Source organism: Schistocerca piceifrons, chromosome X (assembly GCF_021461385.2).
Source record: "Schistocerca piceifrons isolate TAMUIC-IGC-003096 chromosome X, iqSchPice1.1, whole genome shotgun sequence".
NCBI classification, from domain to species: Eukaryota; Metazoa; Arthropoda; class Insecta; order Orthoptera; family Acrididae; genus Schistocerca; species Schistocerca piceifrons.
The window spans coordinates 427640544-427659649 of NC_060149.1; the positions used below are offsets into that span (position 1 = coordinate 427640544).

Genomic DNA, 19106 nt, shown 5'->3' on the forward strand with positions numbered 1-19106 from the left:
ACATTTATGCTAAGAAATTAGTTTGATGTTAAACAAAGGCAAAAAAATCTCATGTACTTTAAAACTGCAAAAGCCATCTCTTCCCTAATAGAAAGATCTTACAATTTCCTTCAACTCTTTGCTTGCTGTGAACGAGTTAAACTGTGATGCTCTGCCATTCCCCTGGTGCTGAGGAAGTGTTTAAATGGGGTCTCTGGGTTTTTCTTAATCATTATTGATGAATTTACACATCCCATTCCACAGACCCTCTCATTGCTGGGGATATGTTACTTCCTTACCTTGTTAAATTAAAAAGTTTTGAGTGTTTATCACACAACACACATGCCTCTTTGGCACCATCATTTGCAGAAAATACTATTTCAGTATCTTGAACTGTATAGGAAATATGATGATTGTTATGACCACATGAATCCTAATGTGCTAGGACTGAATAGGGCATACCATGCATGACCTTCTGCTGGATATAAAAACCAATAACTCAAGAATGAATTAGATATTTTTTTGCTGTCAATTTTAAATAATGTTTCAATATCTTAAGTACATTTCATACATAGTGTTGTATGAGTGAAAATTAAGCATATACAAAGTTTACGCAATGTATTTTTACTTCTGCAAACTCTTTAAAATTCCATGCAATGTTTTACTTAATTTGATGCAGTACAGGAACTATGGCAAATAATGAAAAGAAATTCAATCGTTTATCAAGGGAATATGTCCAGATATCAAATCTTTTCACCAAACATTTCTTTAATCAAATGGTAAGTATTTTATAGTGGCTGGAACGCCATCTCCTAGCACAGGTAGCAGCATTAGGCAAGCAGAACAATTATCACAAAGTCACGTTCAACATGAAACGCAGAGAACACACATGTAGCAATGAAAGGGTTAATGAAAGAATAGTGGAGTTAATAGATATTTTGTAGCCACTTTTTCAAAAGTAATTAATTTCGGTCCTCCAATAAAATTGGCTTGTCTTTTTCATTGATAATATCACTGAAGTCAGTGTCACTTAAGACTTATAATGTTTTAGCAACACTAGGAGGAGATCTCCCTCCAAATAAAGTTTTGCTCCTTGCTACTCTCATTTCTTCATCAAGCAAAAACTAAATACAGACCCCAAGGTAAATGATGTCTGTGCTTTTACTGGAAAGGGAAAATGATACTGCTTAAACACACATTCCAAAAAATATGGGAATCAAACACACATTCCAAAAAATATGGGAATCACAAATAAAAATTTTGTGTAGTTTCATTTATTCCAAGAAGCTATACAAAAGATACATAGTGTCATGTAGAACACATCACTGAGTGATACTCAGTCTCTTAAAAAGCTACGCTGCTGAATCAGTGGTACTGTTTTCCTAAATTCCTGTAATACATAAAATATGCCAAAACGATATTCCTTTCACATTGTGATATATGAATTAGGGCACCTAAATGCTACAGAATATATGAAGACATGCACAGAAAAAAATGGGCTAACCCTCAAACGTGAAACTTAGAGATAAGCTTGTCATCCGTTGCTGGGTATGGGAACTATCAAAATTGATATTGTTCTCACCCCTAAATATCACGCAGGGGTAAGACTAATGTCAATTTTGATAGTTCCCATATCCAGCAACAGGTGGCTTTTACATCTGAGGGTTAGCCTGTTTTTCAGTGAATGTCTTTCTATTATTTGAATTGTCTCTGGAATTTAAGGAACTGAAACAGAAATAAAACTATTCCATGATTGTTTTTTTTTTTTTTTTGCATTTGCCTTTGCTTACACGAATATCTTTGACATTGGATCCTGCAATATGATCCATAAAAATAATGTTCTTTTTTCTTTTTATTTGTCATTATGTAACTGTACTATGATAAAGTGCACTCCAGAATTATAGTGCAATGCATTTTAAATGAACAGGGCTTCTTAAGTAGTCAAGCTGATGATTACTTGAACACTCAATTCAGTTACTTCCACCTATAAAAATGTGATGTCTGAATATATAAGTGCCAATAAAACATTAATTGCCACATTCATTTAACAATGATAGCATAATAGCCATTGTAAAACCAGTCCAATAACTAACAGCACATCAATGTCAATTTAAGAGCTAAGTCCTTATAAAAAGAGTATCACGGAGAAAAAAAATTGCTACAGAATATTACCAATACTTTTTAAGATCACAGACAGGCTCTTTTTCAAGTCTCATTACGTATGACACTTTAAGTAGGTTATGATCTCAAAATGATCTATTTACACATACATTTATGAGTAATGTAGGTTTCCTAATCAATACAATGTTCAAGTTCATTCAAGCTGAGACAGTGTGTGTCGCAGCCGCACTGCAGAAATGTCTGAATGGACCATAGCTTCTCATGACTCGCACAAGCTAACTGAGTCAGGTTCCACCTGCACACACACTTACTAATCAGCAAAATTCAGGAAACGTGTGTGGTGCACACAAGTATGGGTCAGCAAAAAGCAACAGCAGTGCGAGCTGAGCCACCATACAGTACAGAAGTGTTTTCTAGATTCCATTTCTCCAACCCATGCACCACATAGGATCAGCTGAGAGCGAGTTCCCCACTGATGCGTACAGAAGTTTGTTTTGCACTCTCCATTCATTTTCACTTCCATTTCATCATATCCATAAAATACCAGTGCTCCGTGATCACATGGAAAGTTCACTTTGTTCTGAACACATTTCTGTTGTTCTCCTGAAGTCATCCGATCAGTTGATGTGCTTGTCACTGAAGAATGTGTATCTTCCAAGACAGTGTTCAAGTGGAACTATTGGACAAACACTGTTTACCACAATCACCAGCTAATAGACATTGCAAACATTTCACTGTCAATTGTTCATACACGCTTTCGTGTAAAATAAATATTTATGGCAAACATGTACCTCCTCAATTCGCAGTACCACACCACCGCCATAGCCTATATCCTGGACATAGTGTGTGGATGTGACTGTAAGCTTCTCTCTCTCTCTCTCTCTCTCTCTCTCTCTCTCTCTCTCCTGATGCACATCAAACATTTGACGGTCCACCAAACTGTTAAATGCCCGGCCCACCCACCTCATGCTGTCTGCATCAACTCATGGCAAATAGACTCACAGTAGAAAAGGCCGAGTTCAATGCTATGCTGCAAAAAGGCATCCTGAAAAACAATTCATGGCGACCATGCAGGGACTATCGTGGCTTAAATTCACAAATAGTGTTGAACTGATATCTGGAATCGCACCCGCAGGATTTCAGTCACATGTTTGCAGGCTCAGTTATGTTTAGCAAAATTAATTATGCGAAGGCTTTCAAGAAGGCTCCTGGGGCACCTTAAGACATTCCAAAAATGGCAATTATCATGCCCTTTTTGAGAGCTTGTACATGATTTTTGGCCTTCGTAATGCTGCCCAGAGCTGGTAGTGTTTCCTGAATGGTATCTTATGAGGTTTACCATGTTGATTTGCACATCTCAATGACATCCTGGTCTTTTCAAACTCCCCCATACTACTACTCCACCTCCACCAGCACCAGCACCACCACCACCACCACCACCACCCACATTTCGGCACCTGAGCTATGCCAGCATCATCATTGACCCCTTTAAGAGTAGAGTATATTTGGGATCACAGAAATCGAGTTTCTAGAGCATTAATCGCCCCTAGCAGATCCATGCCACTACCACACAAGGTACAGGCAATATTGAACATGCTGCACCCACAAACACACAGAGACTTACGCTGCTACCTTGGTATCAGAAATTTTTTTATCGGCACCAACTGCCTAATGCTGCTGCAATGCTGGAATCTCTGATTGTGGTGCCATGTGGCCCCACGTCGAAGATAAGGACTTCTATTATGTGGACAGACGCAACAGAGAAAAGCTTTATTGTGTTCCAGTAGATACTCGCAGAAGCAATGCTGGTCATTCACCTACTGCACAATGCTTAACTGGCCATTGTTGTGGACTGCCATAGGTGCAGTGTTTCAACGTATCAGTAGTAGCTGGCAGCCACTTGGCTTCTTCTCACAAAAGCTATCAGAGTCGCAACATGCCTGGAGTGCTTACAACCGTGAATTGCTTGTGGTGTCTGAGGCAGTGAAATACTTCTGCCCACTTGTAGAAGCCCTTTCCTTCATTGTTTCCACGATGCACAAGCCCCTAACTCAAGCATTTCAGAAAAATAGTGCAAGTGTATGCTGCACTAATTCCAGCAGCTGGAGTATATGTCCAGATTTTCCTGTACATCCGGCATATTTCTGGAACTGACAATATTGTCACTGACTGCTTGCCCTGCACTTGTGCCTTTATCTCTTCTCCTGTTAACTTTGGGGCTGTCGTCAAAGAACAGGAGGATGACACACAGCTGGACAGCCTCAGCCACTCCACCTCTAGCAGCCTACAACTCACGCTAGTTCCCATTGCAGGCTATGCCTGCAAGATTTTGTGCAACATTTCGACAGACAAATACTGCTCATTTCTCCCAGAGAAATTTTGATGCAGTGTTTTTGACCACATCCATGGGCTGTCACATCCCTGCATAAACTCCACTGTGCCGCTCATGGAAATGCATTTCATCTGCCCAGAACTCTGGAAAGACTGCCATCAATGAGTACACACCTGCACTGCATGCCAGCATGTCAAAATCAGGAGTCACACCCATGCACCTACTGGCATCTTTCCTAATGCAACATGCTGTCCCTGCATCCTGTGGCACTTGCTGACAATGCTGAACTGCTTCACTCGCTGACCAGAGGTGAGACCCATAGCGGAAATCACTGCCAAGACCATCGCCACCACATTTGTTGGCATCTCGATGGTGTACTTTGACTGCCCAAGTCACATCACAATGGACTGCAGCCACCAGTCTGACTGTGGACTGTTCACACATATCGCCCAACTTCACCCAACCTACTACGAACCACACTATGAGAGAGTGCTCGACATTGGATGCAACATCAAGCCAAGTGAGATGTCCATAGATCGAGTCAAGCCAGCTTACGTCTTGACCACTCTTGCTGCTGTTCATTTCTTCGATCCAGCGGAATACATGTCAACAGATTATGCTTCCTCTGCCATCAGTCAGACAGAGCCCGCACCCGTGGCCGCCAATGATGCACGCCTGCCACCAGCTATCATCACGCCACCATGTGTGCCTCAGCACCACACCATTTGCCAGCCACACAGGCCGTGCCTTCCACAGGCAACTGGCCCACCACTATGGAAGCTGCTAGCAGACTACGTCACATGCACTGGCCACCATGTCCATTTCAAGTGCCCATGCTGCATCATAAAACCCCAGCCACTGTTTGCTGTAGACACCCTGTCTCCAGTGGGCTACATCATCAGCACATTGTCTCCAGTTGAGCTCCAGAAACCACCTCCAAAATAACTGGCAGCTTGTTTGTAACAGCTCCTGAACTCGTATTCTCATCCCTGTGATTTCACAGTGTCAAGTGTTGAGGACAGATTAATTTACATGCCAGTTTTCCATTTTGATTCATATCAAGCTCCAGACACTAACCTCCGTGCTGCCAGGCTTGTCCATCACAGTTCCACAGCCATATTCAAGTTGGGATGACAAGGTTCTTGTGCGAATATAGACACTTCACATAGTCTCTGTGCCCCTGCCATGCCAAAGCATTGAGGCCAGATCAAAACCCGCACTGTCCCACTGCGAAAGAGTGTCTGTGAAGTCTGAATAGTGCAGCTCATGACTGCTGGAACACCCGTGTTATTTTAAAGTGTTCCACACAATGTGCAACTTCATGAACATTTTATTTCATTATTGTGTATTAACTGCAACTCACCAGCAGCACAGGGACATGCCCATCATGAACCTAGCCGAAACCATGCACTGAGTCAAGTGCCACTGTCCACTCATTGCTGACCGGCCTGCCACCATTCGGCTCACGTTGACCTCACAATGAAGTGCGCAAAACCTAAACATCCATCACACACGTCAGCTGCAGGGTGGATGCCCGCGCTTTCTCACAGCGCCAAAGATCCGCTCTCTAAGGGGATGTCTGTGCCATAGAAATGTTTGAACAGACCTCCACTCTCCAAGGGGGAATCTGTGTGGCAGTCGTGTCACAAATGTGTAAACAGACCAAAGCTCCTTATGGCTGACAAGCTAGCTGTGTCAGGTATCCACCAGCATGCGCACTTATCTATAGACGAAATTCTCACAACATGTGTAGTGTGCATGGGCGCTGGTCATCAAAAAGCAACAGCACTGCAGATTGAGTCACCATACAGTACAGAAGCATTTTCTGGATTCCGTTTCTCCTTTTGTGCATCGTGTGGGACAAGCTGAGCACAAGTTCCCCACTGACATATATGAAAGTTTGTTTCATGTTCTTTTTTCATTTTCACTTTAATTATGTTGCATCCATGAAATATGCGGCACCCTTGATCACAAGGAAAGTTTGCTTTGTACAGGACATGTGTCCATTGTTCTCCTGCAGTCACATGATCAATCAAAGAGTGTATACCCTTTAGGACAGTGTTGGAGTAGAACTATTGTGCAAACACCATTTATCACAAACAACAGTTAATAGACACTGCAGATATTTCATTGTCAATTGTTCATATACTTAACTGAACCCAGAGATTTTTGAGCTACCATTTTTAGTTCTTTTGGGAATAGCAGCTGAAACACATTTAATCAGTCATTTCTAATGACCACTATATTGATATATTAAATTCAACCACACAAAAGAACCTTTTATTTTAAAAATGCGTTTAAACAAAAATTAAACCCAGTAACCTCACTGAATTATAAGAACTGGGAATCAAACTATTTACTCAGAGCTGAATTACTTTAAAAGGATTAGTGATTAAAAACACCACAGTTGGATTCTTGTACCCAAACACACGACATTTATGTTATCAGTTTTAAATGAAAGACAAACAAACAGGAAATTGTAATGGCCTAAAAAAAAAAAAAAAAAGGTCTGTCATTATTGTTAGTTACTAAAGCTTTCAATGAAACACACCCTAAAAGATGCTATAACAATGCTGATGGTAGTATGGTGTAATACTATCCACTCATGATGTAGAAACTGATGGTCAAGGAATGTTTACATAAAATGCAAAGGTCATCTACAGAAGTTACCATAAAGAAATGAGAAAGAAGTCGACATATCAAGGACAAAAATTCAGTTTCCTAGTTGAAGATGACAAGTGTAACCAAACCATTAAATTGAATTTATTTCTGAAATTCAGCTTCTCTGTTATAAATATAGATTTACTGCCTAAAGTGTCATAAGAAAATTTGTGCTAACAACTTTATGGCATGAATCAAAGTCAAAAATCTGAACAATGTTGATTTCTCTTTCTTAAAAAGTATTACTGCACAAATTAGAGAAGAAAACTGATATTAAATACATCATAAAATTCAAATAAATCACAGCAGAAGTATGCAGGTGTGTACAAAAACCGATTCAAAAATATAAAACTGCTCTGATTTATAAATCGATTCTCAGAATATGATCAAATGAGCCAAAATCAATCACAAGTACCTGACTGACAGTTATTAATTACGTTGCTGTTTCTAGCTTCAATTCTTGAAAAACTATTAATATCAATAAGTTTTTCTCAATACAGTGCAACACTGGTGTAGAGCTTTTATCTTTCAGTTATTAGATATCTTAAAATGAAGACCCAAAAAGAAATTGCATAAAAACACTACACACAATCATCTCACAGGTCACAGCACATATTAAATTACCAGGTACCTTCAGTGTCAGAGAGCCCACTAACTGAAAGCACAGACAAAGCAAACTTTTTTGATCACTTTAAACGTTAACTTGTTAAAGTTTAATATGAATACAATACCTTATGCTTCTGTTGTAAGCTCAAGACAGCTCGTAAATCCTTTGCTGATATTCCAGCTTTGCAAATACGTTGTTTCTCAATGAGCCATGATTCTTCCTCTTCATGGTCTTGCAAAAACTGAAAAAAGTTTCTAGCTTCTTCAAGGCGTGCCCTCCTATTTTCACTGCTCTGCACAAGGCTGAAACACAGAATAGAAATTCTTTAAAAGTTTCTAATGCCCAGCTGTCAGTCCCACAGTGGCTAAAATAAATTGTGTTGGATGTTCCTTAGTTACAAATGGAGACACTGCATGTAACTGAATCTTTGAAAACTATTTTATCATTATAGTTACCTTTATACAAATTTATATAACCTGAGTTGCCACAAGTTTCCCGAAGTGAAATTCCCTGATTTCCAGACAAGTTTTAGCATTTTTCCTTGACAAATTTTGAGATCTCAATGGTAAGCTAAGACATTAATCGACAATCTGTCTTTGCATCTATGGTACAAGAAATAATAGTGCAAACAAGGAAATACCTAAAAAAAAAAAATTGCAAGCAAGCAGATAGCATTTCCTGATGTGAGCAAAAATATTAAATACTGACATCAACATCTTTTATAATGAACTGTTTTTAGATTGAGAAAGCAATCCAAATGGTGTGTGTGTTTCATTATGAGCACTGACGTCATTTTATTCCAATACAACAAAACACATTTGGTGACAAAAATACGCATATCCTTGGAGTCACAACCTTGATTTAAAATATGGGTTTGATTTCAGAAATAACATCAGAAAAAAGTAGGCCTCTTGAAAGAAGTGTATAAGGTGGGGAAGAATTGTGTAAACCAACACTGTCAGCGACCGCCAATAACACACTGGTTCTACTATGTTTGTTATTGTCAGTTATTACTCACTGCATTATATCTATTATTTTACAAGTTTTGCGTGATTTTTCTTTCGAGAAATATATGAGTACATAGCGAACAAACCACTAGTGACTGTCACAATTTTCTTCTTCTTATTGTCCATACTTTTAACATATAAACTACTTTTGAAGTGCTAAAATGTACTAGAACAAATAAAATGTCTCTAAAATGCCACACTGTACAATGATCTTGCAACCAGATGGTCACGATTCCTGAAATCCATCGCCCATGGCCTCTGGCATGCTGAGGAGCACCCCAGTCCTGGGTCATGGATAAACCATGAAAATCCACTGCATTACTCCACACACAAGCAGACCCAGCTTGCAGGCAGATCGGTGAGACTAGATCCGTTGGGCAGGACCTGCACATTAGTGGGAACCGAATGACTTCAGATTGACAGGCCCATTCCATTACTGATACCTGCAGAAACGACCTGCGGTTTTGACCCATCACGGAAATCCAATCATGTGGCCAGTTATTCACGAGCCACAGACAGCATGTTGATGAAATGAGACCATAGCAATCAATCCATGCAACAGATAAGTAGCTCAAATACTCTGAGAATCAATAATACTCAGGATAGGTAGCAACTCACTGTAAAGATGATTGCTGAGCTACAGGCAGCCACATATAAAAGACAATCACATTCTCACAACTACGTTTTCAGCCATAGCTTTTGTCAGAAAACAAGAGCACACACACATTTACACAATCATTTAGACACAACTCGTGCATACATGACCGCCATCTCCGGACACTGTGTCTACAGTCTCTGAGAATCAGATCCAAACAACCACTCCTCATGCCTCCCTGCCTCTCGTCGGTAGCTGCTAAGCTAGCGACAAGAAGTGCACTGATTGCAAGCTGATGGGGGGAGGGGTAAGAAGGGGAGAAGCAGTAGTAATGAGGGCAGTAGGGAAGCGGCAAACATGATGATGGCTCTGAGCACTATGGGACTCAATTTCTGAGGTCACCAGTCCCCTAGAACTTAGAACTACTTACACCTAACTAACCTAAGGACATCACACACATCCATGCCCGAGGCAGGATTCGAACCTGCGAGCGTAGCGGTCACACGGTTCCAGACTGTAGCGCCTAGAACCATTCGGCCACCCCAGGCGACGCGGCAAACATACTCAGATGCAAGCAGCCAGTGACGATGCATAAGACCTCAGTAAACAACCCATTTCATCTATTAAGACAAAAATGAGATTTTTCCAGTGTTTCTTCAGATTTCTCTGATTTCCCCGACATGTTGGAAATTCCCTGATATTCCCAGAGTTCCAGAACCCGTGACAACCCTGTTAACACTATATGTCTACTAGTATTGCGTATAAGCATAAGGTAGCAACACACACACACACACACACACACACACACACACACACACACACACACACACACACATATATATATATATATATATATTTAGAAATACATTTATTTTAATCACCTTAAATAAGCACTGTCGAGACTTTTAAGACGTTCTCGCAGCAATGGGGCCTCTCTATGACTGAGAAATGCCTGCCCTTGTCTACCTAATCGGCGCTGTGTTTCGCCTAAGGAGGTGACTTGCAGTTCTGCTAGACTGTGTTTCTGCAGTAAGTCTTCAACACCAATCAGATGTGGACCAACATCAACGGACTGGAAAGTCATCTGAAAGATATAATTTCATACATACACTTACATGTACAGCAGTACCATCACTGACAGGCAGACTGCAAATGCTGAACTGAAACATGTAAACTATTCTATTCTTGACATTTTATATTAACAGTTACATGTATGCTATGATGAACCAAACAAAGAAATAATGTGAAATTAAAGACATCAGACATTTTACAAGAAAAATCAAGCCAGTAAGGTAAATGATGAAATTAAAGAGTTAAACCAGTAGTACTTGCAGTACTTAAAGGTGAAGAGGCATGATTCTCAATTCCATTCCATTTTCCTTGAATTTTTTCCTTATCCTTTCTTTCCATGTTATCTACATTCATCTATCTTTTAATTTAGCCCTTTTGTATAACCATAATTTACTACACAGATCATATACCAGTCTGTATGTCATGTCTCCCTCTTTTTACCTGTTTTTTCTTCTACAGTTTTCTGCTTCTCTGTACATTAAAAGCTCACATTATCTCTCCAATTCTGCATCTGTTACAATACTACACCTATAATATTACAGAACTACAATAAAGTGCAGTATCTGAGAACTTTCTCATACATGAAAATTATTTTATTCTCCCTGTATTACCAATATTTTCTGTGCTGATGATTGTTTTTGCACCATGTCAATGTAATAAAATACATATTGGGTTTCTTGTTGCAATGTTTACGTCCTCCTCACACATTCTGGTGAAGTGCCTCTCCTCTTTTTTCCTCATTCTGGCTTAAATACAAAACTTTTCTTCCTACTACTCAAGCCAAGGTGTTACTGTAACTTTGGCATATATCATTGCTTCTGTTGTATGAAAGAATCAACTTAAACAAGCTAGCTAATTATTTCTCATCTACAAAACAACTTTTTTGTTGTTATTGTGGTCTTCAGCCCAAAGAACATTCATGCTGCATTCATCACTTGGTCTCCTCCTATGATTTTTACCCTCCAAACTTCCCTCCAATACAAAACTGGTGATCCCTTGAGGTCTCAGAATGTGTTCATCCAATCAGTCCCTTTTTATAGTCATGTTATACAACAAATTTCTTTTCTCCTCAATTGTATTAAGTACTTCCTAACTGGTTACATCATCTGCATAAAAGACTAACAATAAGCACAATTCAAAACTATATTTCAAACATAAACCATGGACAATGAATATTCATTAAAATGAGCTACTAAAGTAAATTTTACTATCAAATTTAGGCTACTTAGCCAAGAATGAATTGGAATTAGCTCTTAAACTTTTTTTCCTTGTGGCTATCATCATAATACACAACTACTTTAACATACCTGCAGTTCTTCTATAGTTGCCATTACAGTGTCAATCTCTCGTAACAGAGCCATGAGAGAACACATAGTTGTGAGATTTGTTTTGTGACGGTCAAGTAATTCAAGCAATTCATGCCAGTGCTGTAGAACTTCATTCTCACGTCGCTCTATTCGTTCTTTACCATGGTAATTCTCACGGACAAGTTCTTCTTTCATATTTGTTAGATCATGAAAACGTTCCTCCTGCAAGTATTAGAAGTTACTTTATTGTACACAATATTACTAATACATTTCCCTTAAATGGAAAAAATGTGAAAGTTGTAAAGCACATGTAGTTTTGGCATGGTACAATGGCAACAACACTGCCTCATACAACACTACAAGCCCATTTCTCTGAGTCATCATTCTCAAGAACAATCTAATCAACTAAGAAAAACAGAGTAATGAATAACCTGAATAAATATAATCTTACAAGTGCATGCCAGTTTGTTTTCTGAAGTGGGAGAAATAGAGAATCAGAATTAGTAGAATTTACAAAAATGCACTTGATGCTCTTGACATGGATGATTGTGGCACATATGTATTTTAGACCTGTTGAAGGCATTTGTTACTGTTGATAGTAATGTTTTAGCAAATAACCTAGGACCACCTGAATACAAAGTGCAACTTATAACTCATTCTGACCATAAGTAGTGGATAGAGTACAGAGAGTTGAGATATAATAAACTTCAGATATGGTTAACATCTAGTGAAACATCTGTCAGAACTAAAATGCTACAACAAAAGTACCACAGCATAGTATATTATAAACAGTACTTTTCCTGCATCAAAAGTTTCTAGGAAAGAATATTGGCTGTGAGTTAAAGTGGTATCTCACTTTGTCCTCACAGTTGGTCCCTCTCATTCTGGGTCTGAATAAGCTCACCTTACAGTTCCAAAAGCTAGATTAGTTTGGTGTATTTCCATGTGTGTGTTGACAGCACTAAGCATTCTGGCACCTGAATGTAAGTACTTGCCAGCATTCCTTCTCATAATTTTATACTTTTACTCGGTGAATTTTCCTTTTTCCGCTTTCATTTCAGAAAACATTCCTACTATAATTTTTTCTGGAAATCCCCACACCAAAATTCCGCAGTGGTAATACTTCCTCTTTCATTTCAGAAAAAATTCCTACTGTAATTTTTTCTGGAAATCCCCACACCAAAATTCTGCAATGGTAGTACTAACATCTTACCCCTTTCAAAGGTACACATACCTGGAGGCAACTGAGTACCACATCCCCCCCCCCTCTCTCTCTCTCTCTCTCTCTCTCTCTCTCTCTCTCTCTCTCTCTCTCTCTCTCTCTCTCTCTCTCTCTCTCTCTCTCCCCCCCCCCCCCTCTCTCTCTCCAGCTCTCAGGGAAAAGAAAAAAAAGGTGTAGGTCTTTCAAAAATGTGATTTAAAAGTCAGTATTACACAGGTTGGAACTGAAACTTTATTATAGCTACTTAACAAGTCACCTTTCATCCTCCAAAATATTAAAAATACTTGGCACACCCTGGTTTGTCATCCCCCCCCCCCCCAAGAAAAACATGGAAGCAATTCAGAGGCAGGATGCTAGATCTGCTGCCATTAAGTTTGAACAACACAAAGTATTAAGAAGATGCTTCAGGAACTGATATGCGAATGCCTGGATGGCAACATTATTGGGAAATTTTAGAGAACTGACAAATGAAGCTGACTGCAGAAAGACTACTGCAGCCCACATACATTTTGCATATGGACCATGAAGATAAGAGAAATTAGGGCTCATAAAGAGGCATACAGAAAATTGTTTTTCACTTGCTCTATTTGTGAATGGAACAGGAAAGGAAATGAGTAGCAGTGGTACAGGGTATCCTCCGCCAAACACCGTACGCCAGCTTGTGGAGTATATATGTAGATGTAACTTTTAATTAAGTATAATGCATAGTTTTCCACCTCTGATACAGCAATAAATGATTGTTCAACCAAGATCTGAAAAATTTCCATCACTATCCAATATATTTCTAACTTCTCCTCCTATATCCAGCCTTGTACCTAGTTCCTGACAAAAACTTCAATAGGAAAACAAAATGCTAAGAATTTATAGTAGGATCAACATTGAAGTATTTTGAGGCAAATTAAATGTTCATTTGGGGAAGGAGTCCTAGCAAAGAAGCAGACGTATCATATTAAAAGCATTCTTCTCAACATTCACATGGTTAGATTTAGAGAAAACCGTGTCAAAACTAAATCTGAATCAGTAAATGAAAACTGCACCATCTCTGTGAGTCTTCAGAGAAGTTGACTTCCATGATGGGATGCATCCCAAGGAAAAGGAAAATTAAGTGAATGACTGAATGAGGAAAAATATATCTTGATATGACTAACTTTTAGGCTAGGAAAAAGAAAAGTAGTACACACAAAGAAATTTATGCTATGTGGTTTATTAAGTGGAAGAATATTTATATTAAAACAATAGAAAGACAGACTAAAAGTGTATGCTTCAGAAATGAGATGGGCTATTAAAAGTAATGACTCTTAACTAACCGATCTTGAGAAAACATATTGCGAAATTTCTCACAGTTCCTGTCTTTCATAACACTACATTGATGTGAAATGTCTCATGTAAATTTGGGATGCTACAATTTTTAAAACACTTGAATAATCAAGTTATTCAGATAGTTGGTGCATAGACCTTAAAAAATTGTAATCTTGTGGTTTAGGTAGCTGTATACACTAAATTTCTAATTCTACTTCATCAATAAACTGAGAAACAAAATGAAAAACATTGTAAAAATATTTTGTCATGGAGCCGTTTACACCACCTTTTTCTTACAAATCTGCTGCCAGTATAAAACTAACATATCATATTCCTATAAAACTTCACAACAACAGCTTTATACAGGAGATGTACTCTTACACCTGTAAGTAATCACTCCCAATGAAGATAAGCATTTAAACTGTGAAACATACCCTTGCCATGATATCAGCACTGATGGCTTCATGCTTCTTAACAGTGGCATCCACCTGAGCCAGATTACTGCCATAGCGAGGGTCAGAAAGAACTTGGATCATTTCTTTCAAGTAGCCTTCTCGTAACACACTCTATAAAACCAAAAAAGAATTCATTTAAAATGAATACGTCTAATGACAGCACAAATTAAAAGAATGAGTTATAAAATTTATCTTCCTAAGGATAATAAATTTCAGATTTAAAAATTTGTGCATGAGTAATGGAATGACCTTTGACTATTGCTCACTATATAGCACAGATGTTGAGTAATCAACTGATACACAAATAAGAACTTTAATTCAAGGAGTAATCGAAGTTTTAGTTATCACTTTGAAGAAATAGAAGTTATGTAATTAATTCTTTGTTTGTTTGTAGATACATGACTGCAGTTCTAGTATACACTGAAATCTCTACCCCACAGTACCACAGCACACTAAAACAAAATGGTGCAACCTAGTGGTGCAATGGTAGTTTGGTGGTGGTAGTGGTAGTAGTAGTAGTAGTAGTAGTAGTAGTAGCAGTCGTCATCATCTTCTTCTTCTTCTTCTTCTTCTTCTTCTTCTTCTCCAATATCAAAGTGATGATTCCTTCATGCCTCAGGACATGTCCTATTGATCACTCCTTTCTTTCAGTCAAATTGTGTTTTGAATTCCTATTTTCCCCAGTCTGATTCAGTACCTCATTAGTTATTTGATATTCCTATTTAATTTTCAGCCTCCTTCTGTAGCATCTCATTTCAAAAGCTTCTATTCTCTTCTTGTCTAAACTGCTTATCATCCACATTTCACTTCTGTACAAGGTTACACTCTGAAAAAATACCTTCAGCTAAAACTCCCTAACACTAAAATTTATATTTGAGGTTAATACATTCCTCTTTTCAGTAATATTTTTCCTACTATATCCAGTCTGCATTGTAAATCCTCTCTGCTTTATTGTTTGGTAATTGGTTTTTTGCATTTGAAAGGGAACAATTCCACAACAATCCATACTCAGTTGGTGAAGTGTATGACATTATATCATCATATGACATGGTGACTGGAAGGCATAAATGCATCCAACGTCCTCAAACAAAGCAATAACAGAGAATGAAGTGGCACACCATCTCTCTGGTTGGTTGATTGGTCGATTCAGGGGAGGGGACCAAACAGCGAGGTCATCAGTCCCACTGAATTAGGAAAAGATGGGGAAGGAAGTCGGCCGTGCTCTTTCAAAGGAACCATCATAAACTTTGTCAGTGATCAGTTTTAGATGAAGGTTACAAACAGCTAGATTTCTTGACTACTCATACCCACTGAAAAAGCCCACCAAACCAAGAGTGTAGCAGAAATGTTGCAACTGTGTCAGGTCAATCCAGACAACTTCTTTAACCCCTTAACATATTGATTTTTTTCCAAAATTATGTTCCAAACAATAATTTTTTTATTAATGAAAAACAAAAAAAAATGACATTGCATATAAAAATGGTGAATTACAAAATTTTTAAGATCTCCAATAATAAAAAAAAAAGACATTGCATATAAAAATGGTGAATTACAAAATTTTGAAGATCTCCAATAATAAAATCCCGAGTATAGTCATGCACTGGACCTTGACTAAAATATCCTGAAACTGAAGTCATTTTTCAGTTTCTGTGAAGTTATGAAGGCTAATTATATATTTCACAACAGTTTCTTGTGAACATAAATCTCGGAGGAGCTGGATGGAGCACAGTGGATATATTTATCTCATACCACTGGTTAGCATGTCACTCAACTGATGAACTGTCTCAATCTTCAGTCTCTAATGAAGTAAGATCAAACTCTTCTTCACTTTCTGAGTCGCTAAATTCCATATCAAACACAGGATTATTGTAGTCAACCTTTTTGGATGCATTTCCTAAACAACAATACAGGAGAGAAGCTGAAAGTGCACATTTTGATGTTGAGTATCTGAAGCTGCAAATAGTAAAGATGATATCTAGTGGCAATCACCTCAACCACAACACGGCAGCCAGGCTACAAATGTTGGACCAGATGATCTGGTTGGGCACTTAACTATCAGTGTTGAAACACACACAAGCGGGATTTTGTTTTTCTTTGAAGGCCTGTTACTAAGTTGTCTGAGACACTAGGGACTTTAAGTTTCTGTCAAAATTATAAAAATGGGATAACTCGGGGTTTTATGTTAAGGAGTTAAGCATCCAATCCCTATGGACACGTGCTGAGTGTATCACTGTGACACTGGGAGGAAGAAGCAAAGCAAGCAGTGGAAATACAGATACACCGCCACCAAAGACGGTTAACAGCTAACTATCATCAGGCAAGTGTTGGTGAGTGTTTATTGGGACTGCCATGCTGTGATGGTAACAGAGTGTGCTCATAGGAACATCGCAGAAGCATACTATTGAAATATCATGTGAAGTTTATGGTAGACTGTCAAGATGAAGCTGTCTAAGGGGCTGTGTTTGCTCCTTGACAACACCCCAGCTCATTCCGCACGGGATAGCCACACATGCTACTTCTTTGGGGTACAAAAAATTGCCTCTCAGCCCTATATTCTTCATTCTCCTGACATCACTCCCAGTCACTTCTTACTCTCTCCTCCAATGGGAAAAAAAACCATCAAGTGTCAGATATTTCCAGAATGACAGTCAGGTGATTTTCCAGGTGGAAAAATTTCTGAACAACCACAATGCAGACTTTTACAACCAAGGTCTCTGCCAAGTCCCTGGGAAAAAAATCTGTCAGCAGAGTAATTGTAACATACTGCTAAGTTTCATGGTTGGAACTTTTTTTTTCCAAGGTGTCAATTAAAACTTTACACTCAGTAGGTTAGACTATGAACCTGCTTTCTTCTGCAGGGCATACAGCTGCATTTTCCCAACTTTGTAGCCTCACTGGGTTAGTCAAACCACAGTGTCATTGTGTCCACACTGAAGTAGTAGTAGTAGTAGTAGTAGTAGTAGTAGTAGTAGAAGAAGAAGAAGAAGAAGAAGAATGGAGTAGGAGGGGAATGAGGGGGAAGCGGAGGGGGTGGGATGGAGGGGACAAAGAGGAGGAGAAGGAAGAAAAGAGGAAGACAGTTCATAAGCTGAGTTGTTATATCCAACTTCTTGTTTGCAATCCTTCCTGCTTCTCAATGTCATCTTTGTATCATGATTAGTTACCTTTACTCATTCTAATGTTTCTTTAAACCGAAGATTTTCCAGTATTCCAAACATTCGAAATTTATCAGTGGGCACAGTTGCAACATTTCTAAAGCTGACCCTCTTTCCATCTTCAAAATGCACTAGGTTTAAGACATTTTGTAGGAGTAATAGTAGTCAACAGACAGCAATATTTCTTGCCATAATCATAATGCAAACACTATATGGAATTACAGAATCAAACATTCAGACTGTAGCAAAGTGTTCACTGTAATGAATTGTCCCTAAAATTTCAAACTGTGTGCTGACCTGGAACTCTCATCCAGAGTTACCATATAGACAAATAAAACGCATCCATATTTGTTAGCATCATGGGCAGTAAACATTTTCTGTCACACCTTTTACATTTAACAAGTGCATCAGAGATATCAGAGACATTACCAGTATTGTATCAAATGCTGTGATTTGCTTAGATACTCTTCTTTTTACTGCATGTCCAACAACACAATCTAAAACACATCTGGTTCATGAAGGTCTTGTGGTTGGGTGAATGCCAAAATTACAATTAACTAATAAGACACATTTTTAGGTGATGACCTACCAACAGGCAACAGGCACACCTATAGCACCACCATTCACAGCACCTAAAGATGACTAACTCAATCATTTAATTATTGTGCATAAAAATGGAGTATAAAGTGCATCTGTGTATTCGAAAATTGCACTGAAAATTATACTGTCCTGGAAAGTCTCTTGCTAGTATCATCAGTGACATTAACAGACATGTACTTGACTGCATGGTGCATAGAATGTAACCATTTTATCCATATTTATGTATCATTTGCATTTTACAAACATAAAAAAAATCTTCTGAAAAATAACCTTTCGTTCAAACTTGTAACTGAGCTGCTCAAGTCTCTCCTGCCGCAAGAGCTCCTGGCGCAGAGCAACTTCCCTACGATGCTCAGCATGCTCTAGACCCTCCCAACTACGCTCCAAATCATGTATCAGCTGCCCATCTTGAGGAGCAAATGCAGGCTGGTTCAGAGATTTCAGTTGGGTATTGATGTGGAAATACAGAGCTTCAATTTCACTGCGTTCTTTGTACCTGAAAAAATCCAGCAAGAGTTATTGGAATAACATTTACAGCTGTTTTGCTATTCAATTAACAAATTGAAAATATTTACTATTTTCGAGAGTGGTCTGAAAAACAATAGCGACAAACGATTAATAGCAAAAAATTTCTTACAAGCTATGGTCCATAACATGTGCATTAGTAGTCTTTTCTTTGAGAGCATCTCAAAATA

The 19106-nt window shown here is 38.5% G+C and overlaps 1 protein-coding gene across 1 annotated transcript in view; it reads right to left on the reverse strand.

The window, feature by feature from the left end:
• LOC124722947 (spectrin beta chain, non-erythrocytic 2) overlaps positions 1–19106 on the reverse strand; it is a 315201-nt gene that overhangs the window by 191917 nt on the left and 104178 nt on the right. Inside the window, exons 9-13 of the mRNA XM_047248111.1 lie at positions 18682–18907; positions 14636–14767; positions 11681–11902; positions 10184–10386; positions 7825–8002 (exon numbers count right to left, since the gene is read on the reverse strand). Of these exons, the coding sequence (XP_047104067.1) occupies positions 7825–8002; positions 10184–10386; positions 11681–11902; positions 14636–14767; positions 18682–18907 (961 nt within the window). The remainder of the gene's footprint in view (positions 1–7824; positions 8003–10183; positions 10387–11680; positions 11903–14635; positions 14768–18681; positions 18908–19106) is intronic.